We start from the raw sequence: 21,991 nt of genomic DNA on the forward strand, positions 1-21,991 counted from the left end.
AAAGCTTTACAGTTTAGGTAAAAACTGCATATCCAACATTATCAAATGCAAATTTTATTATCCCCACTGACTATATAGGTAATAGCTAACCAAGGCAATGTTTTCCTTTTCCTAGAGATTTATCCTGCAATAAAATAGAGTTTATCGAAAGACGTGCATTTGAGTCACTCCCTTTTTTGCAGTCTATGTAAGTTACAATTTCATCACATTTGGAATTTTAATAAATCTTCACTGTTCACCTTGAAATAGGGTTAAGATTCTACTTTACATTTGTAGTAGAAGGTTGCTAAAATTCTGTAACAGGTCCTTTTCCTCTCTAGCAAAAATACTATCAGGTACAAAAGTCAGAGTGAATCCCACAGAGCAGGGCTTCTCAGCCAACATGATTTTGCATTCAGGTAACAGCTTGCAGCCCTGCACGTGCTGCTGACACTGCGTGAGCTAAGCCCAGCCTGCTGTTAAGCCACTTACTATGTACAGGACAAACCTCCACAAGAAAAGCATTATCGAGTCCAAAATGTCAATAGCATTCAAGTTGTGCAACTCTGTTCCAGAGAAGTAAAGATCACACAGTACAAGTATGTCATGTAATATGAAAATAATATGATGAAATTTAATGTAAATGTGCAAGTATAATTCAGAAACCAAATCTTCCAGTACCAGTAAATTCTTTAGTGTGTAGATAAAATGTGGAAGTATTGTTTCATCTATAAAAATTAGAATCACTCCTGAAAGAAGAGTATTCTGAAAATATTTCTTTTTTTCTTCTTCATTCTCTTTCACTCGTGTCTTTTTTTGTAGAAATCTTGGTTGCAATTTACTGACAGAACTGAGCTTTGGGACATTTCAGGCGTGGCATGGAATGCAGTTTTTGCACAATGTGTAAGTGCAATAGATGATGAATACATATTTAAAAACCATTTGTGTATAAAAATGGTATATAGTTATGCTTATCTGGGTATTAAGCCCTGTATATAAACTCTGCAAAGAAGGTCTTCATTTCCATTTTTTTTTCCAAAAATCTAACACAAAGTACTCTGGGAGAAAAAGGTTCTGGTGCTTTCTCAGGGTTACCTGCTTTTAAATCCTAATGCAAAAATAATTCCTGGGACCCAGCCAAAGGGCACATCTCTCCCCATCACCCACCCAGATCATAAGCTTTTTCCAAAATGTATTTAGCTCTCAATTTATAATTTATAAATTATCTGTGGATACTAATAACTTTTGAAATAGGAAGAAGTGGCATATATGTTAAACTGTAGTGTTAAAAAAATAAGAAAATACACTGCTCTAGCCTAATCCCACATATTTTGTCCTGACTAAACTGCAACAGAAAGTGAGTTTTATTCACTTTCAACTCAACAATTCTGTGATGTTCAATGGCCCAAGGGAATTTTAGATTCAAGATACAGATTCTCCACTAAACCTGATGTTGAAAGACTATCCACCTGTTCTGTGGTTCAGAATCCCAGCCAAACACAATTCATTCTGGTTATGAGGGAAGGTTTTAGGATGTGTTGGGGATGGACCAACAGTGCCTGCAGATCTTGAGGAAGAACACTGAGAGTCTGTTTTTACTTCACCCACACACCGGGAGCTGGTTCCTGGAGCCCCAACACCAAGTGGTTTTGGTAGCATCAGTAAAAATGGCCTCAACATATATCATTCCATTAGATTCCCTCCTAAGGGGCCGAGTTCCAGTACAGTTTTCTGTAGACAACACAGGGAGAAAATCTGTGGAATCACAGTGGATGAAAAGTAATGAATTCATTTAAGAACATTCACTGAGTGCCAGGCCCACCGAGTGCCAGGTGCTGTATTAAGTGCTGGGGGTACAAACTGGAGCAGGACAGAAGCTTTGTCTCCAGAGACTTTCATGCCAGCAGGGGGAAGTTGGACATTGATGGGAAAATGAGTGACAGCCATGCTAGCATCTGTGCAGCAAGGCCAGAGAGATGAGCTGAAAAAGTAGGAGCAGAGCTAGGGATGGCGCACAGTGCACGAGGCACCAGTTCATTTATCTCAAGTTTCTGTGTCCATCTTAAGCCAAAGAAAAAAAGCATTTGCTTCATGGTGATGCAAAAACCAGAGCTAGCTGGTATTGGAAACTAATCCTCTTATCATGCGATCTGAACATATCTAACTCATGGTTGCTTCAAAAATTGGCACAATGGCTGTAATACACCAAGTGTGTGTTGGGAGCGGGTCTCCTTTATTTGGGGACATATTCTTTTATTAGACAAAGCTAATCTGCTTCAAGGAAACTTTTGCTATCCCCGTTGCCCCAGGAAGACACCAGTGATCTTATGACCAAAGATGAGGGTTTTTAAAGTGAAAACAATGCTGTTCACTGCATTACAGAGTCCAGAAAAGAGTGCCAGCTGAGCTGGATTCATCATGAACTGGAGCCTAAGCTTCAAGGCTTTACGCTTGCACGTGCCCCTTCCAAGGTCCTGGGAGGGGCTGGAGCAATTTTTATATTCATAATTCTGCATGTTTCATTATAAGGGATTCCCCAAATTAGGTTAGGCTCATGCTCAGCAAAATCTGCATTCACCCTTACTTTGCATGTACTACATGCAGCCCAGTAAACATTCTTCTGAATGAAGTCTCTGTGTAAAACAGCAGTGTGGTAGGATCAATCTATTGTGAATATGAAATCTACCTCAAAGACATGCCAAGAGCTTACCAGTGACATAACATTCTTTGAATAGTAATACTCATCAAATCTTTCAGTGAAATCAGAAATGAAATATATTATGGAAAATCAGCAGTAATTGATAATTCTAAACATTAAGTATACTTTATTTCTTCTGCTTCATTCATTTATGTCGCTCCCCCTCTTCGTGGAGGAACGACACAGGACCCTGCGTTGTTCTTTCGTCTGCTCGGCCCTCCCCAGGTTTGCTGCTGGTTCTTCCCGGGTTGGCTACCGTCCCTTCCACCTCCGTGGAAGGGCGGTTCCCCCTGCCGCTTTCCCCACTTCTGCGGGGGAGCGGCACACCGCCGGCCGGCTCTCTCGGGGGCTGCACAGGTGTTCCTTCAGATAGATGTTCCTGGTGCATGTTGTCTCTCTCCTCCTTTATAGTCCTCTTCCACCAATCCCAACTCGGCTACCCACACGCCGAGTACGCTGCTCTCCTCCAATCAGGAGCAGCTCCTGCAGCTTGTCAAGTTGGTGAAAGGCAGCTGGGTAGAAGCTGTTTGCTCCTCTCCCAGCGCCATATTGTGGGAGAGCAGATGCATAGAATAAGTCTTAATTCCAGTAACTTAGTCTAGTCCGAGTTGCTCCCAGTTGCTCCCCACACATGTACATTAAGTCTTAACTCATTGGCTTCTTTCTAAAAATTGTTTTAGTCACTTCATTGGTCCTCACAAAACAAGTTTCATAGTTTAGTAGTGGAAGGACTCTAGAGTGTAGAGAGGGGCTCCCTTATCCAGACAGAGCACATCCACATGCTCACTCGTCTGTTACTCACAAGCACTGTGGGTGACTAGGAGGAGAGTCCAGGCTTTCTCCCTCCTCAGATATTCGCCCCACTGTTGACACTGTAGGTGAGCTGGGTGTGGTCGTACACTGAAGGTCAGCCATGGGCATAGCCTCCTTCAGGCAAGCTGTGGATACACCTGCATTTGCACACTGCTGGCACAGTCCTCCCTCTGTGGTGTGTCCTGGAATCCAAACAGCATCTCCCCAAACTCAGAGAGAGGCATAAACCTTACAGATGAAGAGAACAACTCAGGTCTGCCCTTTGGGGGTGTTTTGTAAGGGTTCACAAGTTTTCACATTGTCACTTCCTGCAACTATTACACTTTTCTTCTCATAATCTTTTCATCTGCACCATATTCTCATCTGTGTAGCAAGAGGTCTTCTTTTCTCTTAAGGTAATTCTTCCTCTGCACCGTATGCTTCTCTTAAAGTATTCTCTTCATTGGCTTTAGGGTTTTTTTGTTCTTTTACTTTTTTCTTTAAGATTTATTCATTTATTTGAAAATCAGAGACACGGCTGGTGCTGTGGCACAGCAGATTAAAGCCCTGGCCTGAAGCGCCAGCATCCCATATAGGTGCCGGTTTGAGACCTGGATGCTCCACTTCCAATCCAGCTCTCTGCTATGGCCTGGGAAAGCAGTGGAAGATGGCCCAAGATTCTGACAGCTCACTGGGATGCACTTTGGAGGAGCTCAGCTTCATTCTGCATGCTCATCTCCATTCATTTTCTTTTTTCTTTTTTTTTTTTTACAGGCAGAGTGGACAGTGAGAGAGAGAGACAGAGAGAAAGGTCTTCCTTTGCCGTTGGTTCACCCTCCAATGGCCGCCGCGGCCAGCGCGCTGTGGCCGGCGCACCGCGCTGATCCGGTGGCAGGAGCCAGGAGCCAGGTGCTTTTCCTGGTCTCTCATGGGGTGCAGGGCCCAAGCACCTGGGCCATCCTCCACTGCACTCCCTGGCCACAGCAGAGAGCTGGCCTGGAAGAGGGGCAACCGGGACAGAATCCGGCGCCCCGACCGGGACTAGAACCCGGTGTGCCGGCGCCGCTAGGTGGAGGATTAGCCTAGTGAGCCATGGCGCCGGCCCTCATCTCCATTCATTTTCATTCTCTCTCTCTCTCTCTCTCTCTCCCCCCCTCCCTCCCTCCTTCCCTCCCTCTGTCCCTCTGTCCCTCTATCCCTCTCCCTCACTCTCTCTGATACTGGGCATACAGGCTATTTTTTTTTTGGAGAGTTTGAGGTTTTTTTTGTTGTTGTTGCTCATTTTACACATACTTCTCTTTTCTTATTATAATTCCTGATTTGGTTCAAATGTAGACAAAATAACTTAGACAAAGTTCAAACATTATCCAACATTCACATGGTTACATATGACTGTGAGTATGCAAGTAATACATCTCATAATTTTAAAAAATTTTGAGAAGCAACAAATTAAAAATAAAATTAATCCACAATCCAAAAACCTAAACCCAAATATTGCTAAGACATCAGTCTATTCCTAAAGCAGATGTTTCTTTTTTTTAACTTTTATTTAATAAATATACATTTCCAATGTACAACTTCTGGATTATAGTGGCTTTTTCCCCCCATAACCTCCCTCCCACCTGCAGTCATCCCATCTCCCATTCCCTTTCTCATCCCATTCTTCATCAAGATTCATTCTCAATTATCTTTATATACAGAAGATCAACTTAGTATATACTAAGTAAAGATTTCAGCAGTTCGCACCCACACAGAAACACAAAGTATAAAGTATTGTTTGAGTACTAGTTATACCATTAATTCACATAGTACCACACATTAAGGACAGAGATCCTACATGGGGAGTAAGTGCACAGTGACTCCTGTTGTTGATTTAACAATTGACACTCTTATTTATGACGTCAGTTATCACCCGAGGCTCTTGTCATAAGCTGCCAAGCCTATTTTTAAGGCTACCACTGAGCTTGCCAGGGAGGAACTGTCTAGGGCAAGTTAAATACACGAAACCCACACAAATCTCACTATTCTTAGAGAAAGTCAGCCAATTTTCTTGAGTAAATGCCCCACAGGTTGCTGCAAGCCTTTGGTTAAATTTCCAGAATTATCAAAAACTTGATTCTGACCACTTTTACCATTTTGTTGTTCCCTTTATGAAGGGATAAATTTTCAGATGTTCTCACTCCACTGTTTACATAGGTTTCCACTGATGTCACCTACAACATGCTTTTAAATCTCTAGTCTCAATGACTCTGAGCTAAATATCTAATCGTGGGATAAGATTAGGGAAAAGGAATAAAAAGAGAAACTAATTTTCATGAGCGCTATCCTGAGAAGGTTGATGAAATTTTCAAAGTACTTCTATATTTAGTCATCTCAAGCTTCAGATTAAAGTGACAAATATTTGGACCCTTTTCTGCACACATATTAGACACAGTCTGGGGCAGGACTGAGCTCCAGCTCCAGCTTTGCTTCTTACAAGTGCAGTGACCTACAACAAGTTACACAGCCTCTGTGACTCAGCACAATATATATCACAATAGGCTACTGGGGTACAATACCTATCACAGAGGTTATTGGGAACATCCAGTGTTGAATGCTGAACACAGATGCTTGGCAGCCCAATCAATATCATCTGTAAGAATTATTATTTTCACAGTCTGTAACAGTACAGTACGTTTTTGAGTAGAGTTAAACTAAAGGCAGTTTTTTTTTTTTTTACCTGTTTTTGTTTTTGTTTGCTTGCTTTAAAAACTTTAAAAATCTATTACAGCATTTAGGAATGAAATTTCCCACAACACGAATTTATTCATTGTATTGGTATGGAAACAAAATGTGATTTCTTTACTCAACAAATATTTATTAACCATGCAGTAAATTTCAGGCACTATGCCACACACAGGCATAACAAAGACAATAACATATGTTCCCTGCCCTCAAGGGGCTAACAGGCCAGGAGACTGACAGGCCAACAAGCAACGTAACAAAGACTGTGATGTGATGTGATGTGATGCAATGTGACGTGATGTGATGTGATGATCAGTGTGATGTGATGTGACATGATGATGTGATGTGATGTGATGTGATGTGATGTGATGTGATGTGACGTGATGATGTGGTGTGATGTGATGTGATGTGATGTGATGATGTGTGATGCGAAATGAGAACACCAGTGGAAGAACGTGACAAGAGTATGGCTTTGACGTGGGTTCTTTTTCCATCAACTAAATGAATTAAGTCATGGCTTGTTTAAAATTTCTAAAGATGAAAGGCAAGCACCTTGAATTATGGAGAACACAGGATTAGTGTTTCCTACACAAAAAAGGGCTTCCCTATCAGTGTGGTCACTTCTATACATCTTTCTTTTTTAAGACACAGACAGCTCCCGTCCACTAGTTCACTTCCCAAATACCTGCAATGGCTCGGGCGAGGCTAGGCCAGGCCCAGGCTGAAGCTGGAAACCAGAAACCAGTCCACGTCTCCAAGTAGGCAGCAAAGAATCAACCAATTGAGCCATCACCACTGCCTCCCAGGGTCTGCATTAACAGGAAGTTGCAATTAGAAGCTGGAACTGGGAATCAAACCCAGGCATCTGATTTGAGACGTAGGTATCCCAATCTGGGTGTTAAGTGCTAGGCAAAACACTGGCTCCACTTCTAAGGCTTTTCACCTAAAAAGTTCTTTTGCATACTTTTTGTTTATTATGCATTTTTTTGTATCTTTTCTCTTTCTCTTCTCCATTCATCCTCTAAGAGACATAGGTAGTTCCCAAAGAACAAGTGCTTTTTGAATTCTAAGGGTGATTTATAAGTACACAGAAAGTAATTTTAAGCCTAAAATGTCTACACAAAAAAGAATATAATTTCTCATACAATCTTGTGCTTATTGAAAGGCCAATAACTTTAATTCCATTGCCTTTTTCAGAAATCTCAATCGTAATCCTCTGACAAATGTTGAAGATTCGTATCTTTTTAAACTGCCAGCATTAAAATATCTGTAAGTATTAAACTAATTCTTTTTTATTTTCATCAAACATTAAATATTTGAGATTGAGGCTAAAAAGTCATGATTTTAAATTAGGTTACTGAAAAAAAATAAATTAGGTTACTGAAAAAAAGTTATTGACTGAGGCAAGAACTGAGAAAGAATTTATCATGGGAAAGACAGCTGGCAGAGGGAGACAGTGTTACATGCAAATACATGTTAGGAATACCATCTATCCCAAGCAAAGAGGTATAGATGTAAATTTTTAAAGAAAAAAATAAGAATTAAAAGAGGTCAATGTAGTATAAAATGAAAAATAAGACAATGGCAGAAAAAGGTGTAGGTTCCACTCTTCAATGCCAAGGTCATTAATCTGATGATGCAAATAGTAAAGTCATTTCAACCAGGGCTTTCTGGAACTGTCTCCATGACAAACTCTTGAGCTGTCTTGCTTTATAGAGAAGCCAAAACTGATGTAACCACATCTTCCTGAAACAACCTTTTTAAAGACAGATCTTTTTATTGAGGTCCATACCATGAATGTTTGGGCTTTCTCCTTCAGAGACTTGGGAACAACACAAGTACCACTTACCACAGTTGAGAACATCCTCATGATGACTCTTCAATTGGAAAACCTGTAAGTTATCTTTTTCTTAGGTTTATTTCCATGTAAGTCTGTAGACGTGTTTTCTTAAGTCAGGCTTATGGAGGTATAATTTTTATGTATTTCAATTCACACTGTAAAGTTTGCTGAGTTTTGGCAAACACGTGGTTATGTAACCACCACCAAATTCCTGATGTAGAACATTTCTATCAACCCAAAAAGGTCCCTCATGGTCCTTTCCAATCAATCGTCTCCTCCCATCCCCAGACCCAGGCCCTGCAAACCACTCATCCTGTTTCTATTCTTGTAGTTTTTCCTTCCACAGTGTCTTATAAGCAAAATCATGTAGTAAGTGTAGCCTCTTGTGTCTGGCTCCTTTACTCAGCATAATCCTTTAGAGATTAAACTACTATTCATGTTGCTGCCTCTACCTATTGCTAAGTAATATTCCAATTGTGTAGTTACACCAGTTTATCCATTTCATCAGCTTATAGAACTGTGTTTTCCAACTTTTTGCAATTATAAATAAAGCCACTAACAGCACTCACATGGAGGTCTGTGAGTGGATATGTGTCTTCATTTCTTTGGTGTAAAGATCTAGGGGTAGGACAGTTCATTACCTACTAAGTGTATATTGAACTGTTTAACACACAGCTAAACTGTTTGCCAAGTAGCTGCTGCAGTCTGCACTCTCACCAACAATGTTCGAGAGTGGCACTTGCAACATGTGTTGTCCCAGTCCTCAGATTTCAACTTTTTTAACAAACATTTAGAAACTGGACATTGTGGCACAGCATTAAGATACCACTTGGGGGGCCAGCACCATGGCTTACTTGGCTAATCCTCCACCTGTGGCACCGGCATCCCATATGGGCACCAGGTTCTAGTCCCAGCTGCTGCTCTTCCAATCTAGCTCTCTGCTGTGGCCCGGGAAGGCAGTGGAGGATGGCCCAAGTGCTTGGACCCTGCACCCGCATGGGAGACCAGGAGGAAGCACCTGGCTCCTGGCTTCAGTTCGGCGCAGCTCCGGCGGTAGCGGCCATTTGGGGGGTGATTGGGAGGTGAACCAATGGAAGGAAGACCTTTCTCTATGTCTCTCCCTCTCACTGTCTGACTCTACATGTCAAATAAATAAATAAATAAATAAATAAGATACCACTTGGGATGCCTACATCCCGTATCAGAGTGCCAAGTTTGAGTCCCAGCTACTCTGCTTCCAGCTAATGTGCACCCTGGGAGGTAGCCGATGGTAACTCAAGTATTCTGGTCTCTGCCACCCATGTAGGAGACCCACACATTGAGACCTATGTCCTTGGCATAGTCCTGGCCCAACCCTGGCTGTTATCAGCATTTGGGGAAGTGAACCAGCAGATGGAAGGTCAATCAATCAATCTCTTCTCTCTCTCTCTCTCTCTCTCTCTCTCTCTCTCTCTCGTTCTTTCAAATAAGTTAAAAAATAAAACTTTTTTTAATGTAGCTCTTCTGCCAGTAGATAAATAGTGGAATCTCTATATGTTTTTTTAGTATTTAAAAATAGTTACTAGAGAGTCAATCAGTTCTCTCACCAAATGCCACCAAGACCAGCATTGGGCTGAAGCTGGAATTGACAGCTGGGAATTCAACCCAGATCTCCCATGTAGGTAGCAGGAACCCCAGTTACTCAACCAAAGAAAGGCAGAAGAACTATATTAGCAGGAAGCTGGAATCAGGAACCAGAGAGAAGAATCAAATGCAAGTGCTCAAATGCGGGACTCAGTCATCCTAACGCTGGCACCTTGGGTACACTCACTGCAGTTTAAACTTAGACTTCTCTAATAACTGACGATACTGTTGTGCAAATATCTTTACCAAGTGTCTATTCAAATCTGTTCCCATGTAGTAATTTGATGGTAATCTTAGGGAGTTTTAAGAGTGTTTTATATGCTCTGGGTATGAGTACTTTCTCTCAGATGTATGTTTAGTAAATATCTTCTCTCTGGTTGTGAGTTATCATTTCACTCTACTAAGTGTACCTTCTGAAGAGTAGAAGTTAATTTTTTTTAATGTTGATGAGCCTATAGCAACTTTTATCTTGTATGGTTTGTCCTTTTATTGTGCCTTTCCTGAAAAAAATCTTTCAAATAACCCATTGTCTAATCTAAAGTTACAGAGATTTTCTCCTGTTTTCTTGTAGAAACTGTAGAGTTACATTTAGGTCCATGATCCTTTCTAGTTAATTTTCATGCAGAGTTTGAAGTATCTCAAGTTTTGAAGTTTTAAAAAGGATTTCCTTAGAGCCCTATTCTGACATTTTACCATAAACTCACTGCAACTTCCATTGTGACCTCCCCCCTGCCAATTGGACAAGCTAAACAGAAACTATGATAAGGCTAGTTGAGCGGACTCCACAAGATAAGAATGGGGAAAGGCCTCTCACAGCATACCCTGCCCTAATCACTTCTGTCAGATCACCTCCTTGACTAACTTTCCCACATCATCAAGTCCACTGGTTTCTGCTCTAGCCTCCTCTTCCTCAACCTTGGGCAGCATCTGCCACAGTGGATCCTCCCAGGTCAGTGAGAGGCCTTCCTCTCCAAAGAGTCAAAGCTCTCATCATCAACAAGCTTTCTCAGTTAGCCAAGGCTGTGGTGTTCTAGCTGCTTTTTTCATACTTGACCATCAGTGGACAGGAAAAGTGCTAGCATTTTCTGGAGCCATGTGCAACCAAGGCTATAAAAACCTGAAAGCAATTGTTACACTGGAGTTCATTATTGGAAGTCCTCAGGAGTTTAGACAAAGCAGGCCAGCTCACTTGTGTCGTGACTCATAAGCGATGGTCCTTAATGCATTCTTAAAGACTTACTTATTTATTCGAAAGGCAGAAATACATGTAGGGTTTTTTTTTTTGCCAGAGTGTTTTGGCTTTCCATGCCTGTAATACTCTCATGGGCTTTTCAGCTAGATCCGTGTGCCTTAAGGGCTGATTCTGAGGCCAGAGTGCTGTTTAGGACATCTGCCATTCTATAGGTCTGCTGTGTATCTCACTTCCCATGCTGGATCGTTCTCTCCCTTTTTTATTCTATCAGCTAGTATTTGCAGACACTAGTCTTGTTTATGTGCTCCCTTTGGCTCTTAGTCCTATCATTATGCTCAATTTGAACAGAAATTGATCACCGGAACTAGTGAGATGGCATTGGTACATGCCACCTTGATGGGATTGAATTGGAATCCCCTGGTATGTTTCTATGTGGGTGCAAACTGTTGAAATCTTTACTTAATATATGCTAAACTGATCTTCTGTATATAAAGAGAATTGAAAATGAATCTTGATGTGAATGGAAGGGGGGAGGGAGAGGGAAAGGGGAGGGTTGCGGGTGGGAGGGAAGTTATGGGGGGGGAGCCATTGTAATCCATAAGCTGTACTTTGGAAATTTATATTCATTAAATAAAAGTTAAAAAAAAGAAGAAAAAAGAAATGCAGAAATACAGAGAGAGAGAAAGATCTTCCATCTGCTGGTTCCTAGCTCAAAAGACCACAACAGCCAGGGCTTGGCCAGGCCAAAGTCAGGAGTCGGAGCTTATTCTGAATCATGTGGGAGCAGGAGCCCAAGCACTTGGACCATCCTCTGCTGCTTTCCCAAGTGCATTAGCAGGGAGCTGGACCAGAAGCGGAGCAGCTGGGACTTGAACCAGTGCCTATAAGGGATGCTGACACTGCAGGTGAAGGCTTAACCTGCTACAGCACAGCGCTGGCCCCTTTATTGCATATTAATGTGCAATGGTCTTTAATACTTAAATATTATCTAGTAAGAATAAGTTATACCTCAGGTCATTAGCAATTTCAAAAGATTTTCCAATATTTTTTAAAATTTTATTTATTTATTTGACAGATAAGAGTTATAGACAGTGAGAGAGAGACACAGAGAAAAAAGCCTTCCGATGGTTCACTCCCCAAATGGCCACAATGGCTGGAGCTGCACTGATCGAAGCCAGGAGCCAGGTGCTTCTTTCCAGTCTCCCATGCGGGTGCAGGGCCCAAGGACTTGGGCCATCTTCCACTGCTTTCCCAGGCCATAGCAGAGAGCTGGATCAAAAGCAGAGCAGCTGGCACTAGAACCAGCGCCCATATGAGATGCCGGTGCTGCAGGTGAAGGATTAACCTACTGCACCATGGTGCCGGCCCCAGATTTGCCAATATTTTTGAAAATAATGATTTGGGGCCCAGCGCTGTGGTATAGTGGGCTGTCTCCACCTGCGGTGCCAGCATCCCATATGGGCACCAGATCCAGTCCTGGCTTCTCCTTTTCTGATCCATCTCTCTGCTATGGCCTGGGAAAGCAGTAGATGACCTAAGTGCTTGAGCTTCTGCACCTGCATGGGAGACCCGGAAGAAGCTCCTGGCTCCTGGCTTCAGATTGGCCCAGCTCTGGCCATTGAGGCCATTTGGGACGTGAACCAGCTTAAGATGGAAGATCTTTGTCTCTGTCTCTCCCTTTCTGTGTTTGTAACTCTACCTCTCAAGTAAATAAAAATCTTCTAAAAAATAAATATTTTATCACTGACATCATCCCTAGTGCATCCATTTTAGTAAGCAGCAAAACTACAACATTCTCTATGCAAGATGCAGTGTTCCTGCCAGAAATGGTCCCTAGTGGGGCTGGTGTTGTGGCATAAGGTGAAGTTGTCTGTGATGCTGGCATCCCATATGGGAGTGCCAGTTCAAGTCCCAGCTGCTCCACTTCCCATCCAGCTCCTTGCTAATGAACCTGGGAAAGCAGCACAGGATGACCAAAGTGCTTGACCCCCTGCCACCCAGGAGAGACCTGAATATAGTTCCTGGCTCCTGGCTCCTGGCTCCTGACTTCAACCCAGCCCAACCCCAGCTGCGGTGGCCATTTGGGGCATGAACCAGTGGCTGGAAGATTTATTCACGTTCATTCTTTCTCTCTCTCTCCCTCCCTCTCCCTCTCCCTCCACTCATTCTCTCTCTCTCCTGCACCCAACCATCACTCTGCCTTTCAAATAAATAAAACTTTTTAAAAAAAATCTTAGCCACTCAAAAAAATAAATGTTCCCTGGTGATTATATTCAGTATTGGTCTTAGAAGGATAAATTGAGGTGCATGCTGTAAAACAACTGATTTGAATGCCTCAAAAATCCCAATGCCATGAAACACTGCAAAAAAGGAACAGTTCTAAACTGAAGAAAATTAAAGAGCCATGAAAATAAAATGCAGTGCCTGATTTAAAAGTAGCCAAGACATGTTTGGGACAACTGAGAGCACCTGCATGTGGACCACAATAGACGGTGATGTTAATGTTAAAGCTGACTGGGTGATAATAGTGTTGTGGATATGCAGGAGAATGCCTTTGTTCTTAGGAGACGCAGACTTCAGGTTTAGCAAGAAAAGGTCATCATATCTACAGCTCATTCTCAAATGGTTTGTCCAAGAAGTGCATAGAGACACACACGTGGAAAGTGAATGTGGCAAAATGTTAGCAACAGTTGAATCTAAGTGAGAGAACATGTAAACTCATGACACCAATCTTTCGGATATTTTTGTAGGCTTGAAAATTTTCAAAATACGAAGTTAGGGGTAGAAAGGACTTAACGAAAATTTCCTGTTAGAATTGAAGTCTAGTAAAACACTAGCTTAGCATTCTGAGTGCATTCTTTCTTTTTTTTTTTGTTTTGTTTTGTTTTTAACTTTTATTTAATGAATATAAATTTCCAAAGTACGATTTATGGATTACAATGGCTTCCCCCCCATACCGTCCCTCCCACCCACAACCCTCCCCTTTCCCACTCCCTCTCCCCTTCCATTCACATCAAGATTCATTTTCGAATATCTTAATATACAGAAGATCAGCTTAGTATACATTAAGTAAGGATTTCAGCAGTTTGCTCCCACACAGAAACATAAAGTGAAAAATAATAGATGATTTTTTTAAATGATGATGAAATCAGATCAGACCTATTGTCATGTTTAATCCCAGTGAGAGTCAAGTTGGGAGTTGATAATTTCTTTTTTTTTTCTTTCTATATGAAGCTTTCCCTGGACCCAAAGAAGTAACATTAGTCATCTGTAACAACTCAACCATTGGTTATTCTATTGGTTAGAAAGAGCCTGGCCCACTACGTGTAACCTACCATAGTTTATCTATTCACCTATTTGTGAACACTTAGGTTGTTCCAATTTGGGGGTATTAGAAATGAAGCTGTTTGCACTTACCCCCCCTGTAGGAACTCTGTCCTTAATGAGCTGTACTATGAGAATTAACTGCAAAACTTGTTCTCAAACAGTACTTTTTATGTTGTGGGGTGGGGGGTTGGTGCAAAGTGTTGAAATCTTTACTTAGTATAGAGTTGCTCTTTTGTATATAAAGTCAATCAAAAGTGAATCTTAATGAAGAATGGGATGGGAGAGGGAGTAGGAGGTAGGACGGGAGTGGGGGTGGGAGGGCAGGTATGGAGGAAAAAACACTATATTCCTAAAGTTGTACCTATGAAATTGGCATTCATTACATAAAAGCTTTAAAAAATAAAACAAATAAAAATTAAACTGTTTACGATGGCAGGCATTTGGTGCAGCCGTTAAGCCACTACCTGGGATACTCCAATCCCACATCAGAATGCCTGGATCCAAGTCCCGGCTCTGCTCCACCCTAGCTTCCTGCTAACATGTACCCTGGAAGGCAGTGGGTGATGCCCCAAGGACTTGAGTTCTTGCTCCTCACATGGAAAACCAAACTAGTTTCTGAGCTCCTGGCTTTGGCCTGGCCCAGCCCTGCATGTCGCAGACATTTGGGGAGTAAACTACCTAATGAAAACATGTGGTCGGCACCGTGGCTCAATAGGCTAATCTTCCGCCTTGCGGCGCTGGCACACTGGGTTCTAGTCCCGGTCCGGGCGCCGGATTCTGTCCCGGTTGCCCCTCTTCCAGGCCAGCTCTCTGGTATGGCCCGGGAGTGCAGTGGAGGATGGCCCAAGTCCTTGGGCCCTGCACCCGCATGGGAGACCAGGAAAAGCACCTGGCTTCTGGCTTTGGATCAGCGCGATGTGCCGGCCACGGCGGCCATTGGAGGGTGAACCAATGGCAAAAGGAAGACCTTTCTCTCTGTTTCTGTCTCTCACTGTCCACTCTGCCTGTCAAAAAGAAAAAAAAAAGAAAAGATGTGTTTGTGTGTGTTTCTCTCTCTTCCTTCCACAGAAACTTTCGAAATGATACATTTGAAAAAAAAATATAATGAAAATAGACTGACAGTTTCTTAAAAACACACACCTACCATAAGTTGCAGTCTTTCCATTTCTGGGTATTTAGGGAAGCACCACCTGACACATCCCAGGGCACTCCCTGGCAGGAAACAGGGATCAGAAATGGAGCCAGGCACTCCAGAAGTGGATGTGCTTGTCCCAAGCAGCATCTTCATGGCTGGGCTAAACACCTGCCTGGTCAAATTACTTTCACTCACCCATCAGTGAGCGAGTGTTCCTTTTTCTCCACATCTTTTCCAACAATTACTGCAGTCAGTCATTTTTCTGGGACCAGAGTAGTTTCTAATAGTGAACACTTCCAACAGGGATGGAGAAGAGTACTCCAGAGGTTGGGGGAAGTCCTCCTGTGCACTCCCAACCCACAATGAGACTTGTGAACTGGAAGGAGACACCCCTGAGTCAAACGACAGATCCATGGTGCCCAATGCTCACCCTGTTGACTTTATTTTGGATACACCACACCCACTTCCATGCCTATGCCTCCTTGGGCCACCTCTCCCTCCTTCCTTTATTCTCATATTCAAGACCAACAATTGGCCACCAGGCTCCTACCCAAATGTCCTGGCCACATACCTCAAGAACTCCTTTGCTGGCACCTTGGCTCACCTGTTTGACCCACCCAAGGAACCCCTTTACAGGTAACTTAATTCTCTGTCTCTACTCATAGGATCTTACCCAGCCATATGGCCTGCTGCCTCTGCCAATTTAAACATACTATCGAGGTTGTCTGCAACACCGTCAAGCTTCACTGTGACAATGAATGCCTGCCAAATACGACACATTGCCGTGAGTCGGAACTTCCTGAGGATCTTTTTTTTAATATTTATTTGTTTGAAATTTCTTATTTTAAAATTTTAGGGTCAAGTTTAAAGTAACAATGGAATTAATTGCTGAATTTTTATTCATTCATTCAGATTTAAACTCCCTAAATTGCTACACTGCTCCCTTGCTGAAAGTCAGGTTCGCAATCACTGCTATGTAATTTAATAACATAGTTACTGCTATGTAATTTACATATGCACAAAGGATCATGGAAATGCGGTGGAAGGGGAAGGAAGCAATGTTGGGAACCACACACGTGGTGTTCTGTGCTCTTGGGTGCTTTGCTTTTCAATGATAACTCATTTGCACACAGTCTATAAACTGGTTTTCTATGTGTTGGGCCTCAAGGGCCCTCTGTCTTATAGAACAGGTCTACAGTGCTCACCGCGGTTGTTTGTTTTTGCACTTGTATAAAAGAGTACAAGTGATGCTGTTTTATTTGGAGCCAGGGAGTTTCTGGTTCCATAACCAGAAATGGCTGCCTGACTCCTCTGATGGAGTCGGAAGGCTCCTCCATGCACTTGTAGACTGTCCAACTCTGAACCTGCTCTGAGTCTCACGCTTTTCTATCCACAGAACACTCGGGTACTTTTAAGTATCCTTCTGTAGATGAGGGTTATTACCACTGATGTCATGACTTCCAAAATGTGACCGCTTTCTTCCTTAGACAGCTTGAATTCAGATCTCAGTCAGGGATCTGAGGCATTAGCACAGTGATAACTGTATACCCATCTACACAGTGTTGCTCACCTTCCAGACCAGTTTCCTACCAATTATATTATTCCCTTCGTCTCAAGAGGTGAGAAGGACAAGCATTGTTAATCTCCCTTTACAAGGGTGGGAAAGAACACACTGAGGTGAGGAGCAAGGCCCCTTGGCTTGACCACCTCTGCCCTCACTCCCCTTACATGCCTATCTCTTGCCATGGACACCTGTGATGGTAGCAAGAACACAGGGCCACAGGGAGGGAGGGAGGGAAGGAGGAAGCCTGTGCTCCCTCAGCATGAGGCAGGACTGTAGAATGATGTGGCTGAGAAGCAGGGGCAGAGCCACAGAAGGGGCAGCTGGGTGGGGCCATTTGTCCTCCAGCCTTATTCTAAGCCTGGAGTGGTTGGTCATTGGAAACCAATGAAATAATACTGATCATAGTTACTGCTTTTTAACACTGCGAACTCTTTGAATGCCACTCTCAAAAATATCTTTTTCTCCTTTGTTGTTGCCATTTCATAGGTTTGAGTTTGGTTTTACTTTTCTCTCTAAAGTCTCAATGGTACCCCAAATATTGGATTTGACTCCTAATTTAATTGATCAGAGTGTAGGGCTGTGGACTGACATAAAGCTGTCCCATCAGTCTTCTGTGCCTAAAAGCAGTCTCTTCTTTTTTTGACAGTTGAAGAAGCATCTATAGGGAACCCAAAGGGGGCATTCATGAAGATATTGCAAGCCCGGAAGAACAACACCAGCAAGCAGCTGACTATTGAGCCAGGGAACTCAGTATCAGAGAGAAACAGTGTGGACTTCCCAGGCCGCATGAGTGAACAGCGGGACCTCAACGATGAAAGTGATGTTATTACTGCACTGAATTATATATTGCCTTATTTCTCAGAGGAAAATCTACAAAATGTAGAATCAACATTATTACCATTCATTACACTGCTTTTTTCAAATGTGCAAGATAGAGATAAGTCCCTGAGCTACGTGAAAACCCACATAAGAAGGCCCTCTCATCCTTACAGAAATAAGTTGAGAAAGCTCTATTTTCTGGAGAATTTGTTACATGAAGTAATTCAAGAAAAAAATCGATAAGGTTAAGAAGGAAGAAAAGGCCATGCTTATGCAGCCTATCCTGTTAGGTCATCAATTTAACCCTCAAATCCTCCAAAAGAAATCAGAAACTGCCCCGTCACAGGAGAACAGCCTGGCAACCATGCCAAGTGTGGGGTACAGGCTGCAGAGAGTGAAAAAAGTCATCAAGGGGCCAAAGGGCTTACGGGAAAGGCACCTCCAGGAGATGAGGAAGAGCCTCGGGAGGAGACGGGGCACCTGGCCCTTTGCGGAGAGCATTGGGGGAAGAAGGCTTGGGAGAGCAGGCTCCAGGGAGCTGAAGGAGCTTCAAGTGGCTCAGAGGCCCAGGCAGGTGGCCGGAAACTCCTTGCACACGGAGCCCTTGCTCACAAAGGAACGTGAGGCTGCAGCCTCCTCTTTCCTGAAGAAACACATCCTGGGCAGGCCTTCTACCTCCCCTGCAAAATCTCTCTCTGAGATCAACAACAAAGGAGGACTTAACCTACACCATTTTTGTCTTAGAAGATGCCAATGCTAGAGCCAAAAATAAGGCGGCAGGGAAACCAATCTGGCATTCCAGACAGAATTACCGCTTTCATAAAACTTGCTCTCACCTGGTCCTCCGAACCCCCAAGGCCAAACTGAGTCGGAAGTTCAGAAGGAAAAATTCCCTCAACAGGCTGACGGCTGGGAAGAGGCCTCCGTTCCCTGCACTGCGGAGTCTCATAAACTCCCCCTCCGGAGAGGCTTTCTCATCCCCTGGAGGCCTGCATTCTCAGGGGAGTCCTCCTCTGAGAGAACCTTCTATAGAAGACACTAGGGAGGAAAACCATTCCGGAGGGCGTGTTTTCGAAGAAAATGTTTTGACAGAAAACACCACTGCACATGAAGAAACGCTCCCTGGCGACAAAATGCACACAGATCCTTCAGCTACAGATTCTGCTGGGACCGAGTTCGACCTAATGCCGACTGTGGACCAAACCAAGGAAACACAGTGGGAATACCCCAGCGAGGGCACTGAAGCCCCCACCACGCCCGCAGGCTTCACCTACCCCGTGATGCTGTCCCAGGGGCAACAGTTTGAAATTCAGCTGAATCAGCAGCTACAGTCCCTCATCCCCAACACTGACGTGAGAAGGCTCATTTCTCACGTCATCCGCACTCTGAAAATGGACTGCTCTGAGGCCCAGGTGCAACTGCCCTGTGCCAAGCTCATCTCCAAAACAGGCATCCTGATGAAGCTCCTCAGTGAGCAGCAGGAAGAAAAGATAGCCAAGAAAGAATGGGACACAGAGCAGTGGAGGACCGAGACCTATATCAATGAGAGTACAGAAGCCCCGAGTGGACAGAAAGAGCAGGAGTCGAGTAAGGTGAGGACAGGAGACCTGCACTTTCCCATCACTTAGGAGACCCCACGCGGGAAGACCAGGGGCTCCCAGTCCAGATCCCTTGGCTCTCTGAGCCCTGGTCTTCCCACTCCTTGAATGTCCCACCTGAATCGCCTGACTCGCTCACACCCATGGCAGACCCTGGCGGCTTTGATGACCTGGGGTCTTCTGCTCCCTCCCGGGTGCTGGCCTCGCCTCAAGAGTCCACTGTGAGTTTGCTTCCTTTTTCTGGAACTGCCCCCAGAGCCAGAACAGCTTGCTGGTCCTGGTCCGTACCAGTATTTCAATAGGTTTCCTCAACAACAGAGGCTACCAGAGGCGATTCCCGTGCTAGACGGGGATCAGGATCAGCCTCCGGCTCTGCCTCCTCGACTGGAAGGAAATGCTCACCAGTCATTGGAAGCACTCGTTCCACCTCTAGACAGTCAGAGTTCACAAGGAAACAAGTTGATTGTTTCACCCCTGACCCCCAAGAAAGATCTAGCTCGGCGTCGACGGCTTCCTAAGGTTGGTGTTGGAACTCCAGACAAAGCGGCCAAGCTTCAGGGTCAAAATCAAGTTTTGCCGGCTGACTATGGGGTCTATCCTGGTGGTTTTCCTACAGAATCCCAGGAGAACCCAGGAGAACCTGCACAGCCCTCTGAGCAGGCTGAACCATCTCAATTCCTGATGGAAGGCCAGACTCAAAATCCAGAGACTCAGGAGCCCATCCAATCCTCCTCTGCACAGCAAGAAGAACAAGTTCCGCCTCCACAGCCCGTTGAACCAGATGAACTTTCTTCACCCCAGCAAGAGGGCCCAGGTGCAGACCTGCAGCAGCCCGAGGAAGAAGCATCTCCGTTGCAGCAGGAGGCCCCCGCTCAGAATCCATTTGCTACTGAGAAGTAGTAGGTCAGGCATCAGTGAATCACAATCTTAACACTCCATCCTCACCTCAGATTGTAGCTCTCCAAGCAAACTTCCCCAGCGTCACACTGAAACCTGCAGACACGGAGCTGACAGAAGCCTCAGGGGTAGGTGAGGAAGTTCAGTCTACTCCAAGCACGGAGCAGGCTCCAGCTCAGCCTCTGGGGCATGCTGAGGGAGTGGGACTCCCCTCAGCCCAACAAGAGGCCCCAGTGCAGACTCCGGAATTCCCTGGGAGGGTGGAATCTTGGACTCAAGAGGGTCTAGCTCAGACCTCAGATCTCCCTGAGGAGACTGGACCTTTCTCTACCCAAAACGATGCCACAGCTCAGCCCTCAGAGTATGCTGAGGAAGTCAGCCCATCTGTAGGCCAGCAGGGGGCCCCAGCTCAGCCTCCAGGCCTGCCTGTGAACACTGAATATTCCTCCAGCAATCAGGAGCAGCCTGCTCAGCCTTCTGAGTCTCCAGAGATCGAACCTTCTAGAAGCCAACTGGAAGCCCCGGAGAAGCCTTCGGCACTCCCTGTGGAAGTCAAATCTCCAGTACAGCAAGATCCCCAAGCTCAAGCGCTAGAATCTCCTGAAGAGACTATCATAGCTCAGACTCCACAGATTCAGAAGGGGATGGACTGGTCTCCAGATCAGAATCAAGTTCACCGTTATAACCTGCCCAATGTTACCATCAAGCCTGCAGATGTGGCGCTGACCATAACTCCGGAGCCCACCATGGAGCGGGACTCTTCTCCAGTGCAGCAGGAGGGCTCTGCTCAGACTCCGGGCCCTTCTGTGGAGACAGAACCCTATATTAGTGATCAGGAGCAGCCCACTCAGTATGTTGAGTCTTCTGTAGAGAACAAACCCTCTCCAGCCCAGCAGGAGACCCCATATCAAACTCTGGGCCCTTCCCTGGAGACAGAAGCTTCTCCAGCCCAGCAGGAACCCCCAGAGCCGACTCCGGTCCCTTCTGCAGAGACGGAACCTTCCCCATTCCAGCAGGCACCCAGAGCTCACACTGCACGCCCTTCCGTGGAGGCAGAACCTTCTCCCCGTGAACAGGAGCAGATAGCTCAGTATGCGGAGGCTCTGGTGGAGACTCAGCCTCCTCCAGGCCCTCCCGTGGAGACAGAGCCTTCTCTCAGAGAACAGCAGCAGATTGCTCAGTACGTGGAGGCCCTGATGGAGACTCAAGCTCCTCCAGGCCAGCTGGAGGCCCTAGCTCTGACTCCAGTCCCTCCTATGGAGACCGAACCTTATATCAGTGAGCAGGAGCAACCAAGGCGGCCCTCTGAGTCTTCTGAGGAGGTTGAATCTTCTGGAAAGAAGACAGAAGTCCCAACCCAGCCTCCAAGTCATCACACAGTGACCACTTTACCTCCCGGTCACCATCAAGTTCAGCAGTACGACTTGCCCAATGTGACTACTAAACCTCCAGACCTGCAGCTGACCCTAACACCAAAACCTGCAGCAGAAGTGGAAACATTTCCAGTCAGCCACGAGGTCACAACAACTCAGGCCTCAGTCCCAGCTCTGCCTCCAACGCCTCTTGAAGAGGTTGAACCACTGCCAATTCAATCTCCAGAAGTTATGCAGGATGAGAAACCCTCTATGACCCAGCAGGAGGAAACAGCTGAAATTTTACAGGCCCCCGAAGAGGCTGCACCTTCTCCAATCCATCAGGAAGCCCAAGCTCACGCCTCAGTGTTCCCTACGGAGCATGAGCCTTTGAAAGACCAGGAGGCAGACACAGCTGAGCAGCCAAAGCCCCCAGAAGAGGATGAGCACT

At 44.8% G+C, this 21,991-nt stretch overlaps 3 protein-coding genes across 3 annotated transcripts; all 3 read left to right on the forward strand.

Moving 5' to 3' along the window:
* Positions 1 to 122: 122 nt before the first annotated feature.
* Positions 123 to 19,523, forward strand: LOC138848116 (leucine-rich repeat-containing protein 37A3-like; the record flags this gene model as incomplete). The annotated part of the gene is given in 8 exon segments (XM_070067730.1): positions 123 to 187; positions 802 to 882; positions 7,391 to 7,462; positions 8,013 to 8,087; positions 15,976 to 16,094; positions 17,521 to 17,798; positions 18,043 to 18,404; positions 18,406 to 19,523. Coding segments are annotated over 8 exon segments (1,968 nt in total), but the record flags the coding sequence as incomplete, so codon positions are not given.
* On the forward strand, positions 19,520 to 20,191 carry LOC138848114 (leucine-rich repeat-containing protein 37B-like; the record flags this gene model as incomplete). The annotated part of the gene is made up of 1 exon (XM_070067728.1): positions 19,520 to 20,191. A coding segment is annotated over one exon (672 nt), but the record flags the coding sequence as incomplete, so codon positions are not given.
* A 641-nt stretch (positions 20,192 to 20,832) lies between these two features.
* On the forward strand, positions 20,833 to 21,652 carry LOC138848117 (putative uncharacterized protein FLJ43944). Its single transcript, XM_070067731.1, has 2 exons — positions 20,833 to 21,510; positions 21,641 to 21,652. Exons 1-2 carry the CDS (start codon positions 20,833 to 20,835, stop codon positions 21,650 to 21,652), a joined length of 690 nt encoding a protein of 229 aa, XP_069923832.1.
* The last annotated feature ends 339 nt before the right edge of the window (positions 21,653 to 21,991 follow it).

The sequence above is a fragment of the Oryctolagus cuniculus genome, unplaced genomic scaffold (genome assembly GCF_964237555.1).
Source record: "Oryctolagus cuniculus unplaced genomic scaffold, mOryCun1.1 SCAFFOLD_130, whole genome shotgun sequence".
Classification (NCBI taxonomy): Eukaryota; Metazoa; Chordata; class Mammalia; order Lagomorpha; family Leporidae; genus Oryctolagus; species Oryctolagus cuniculus.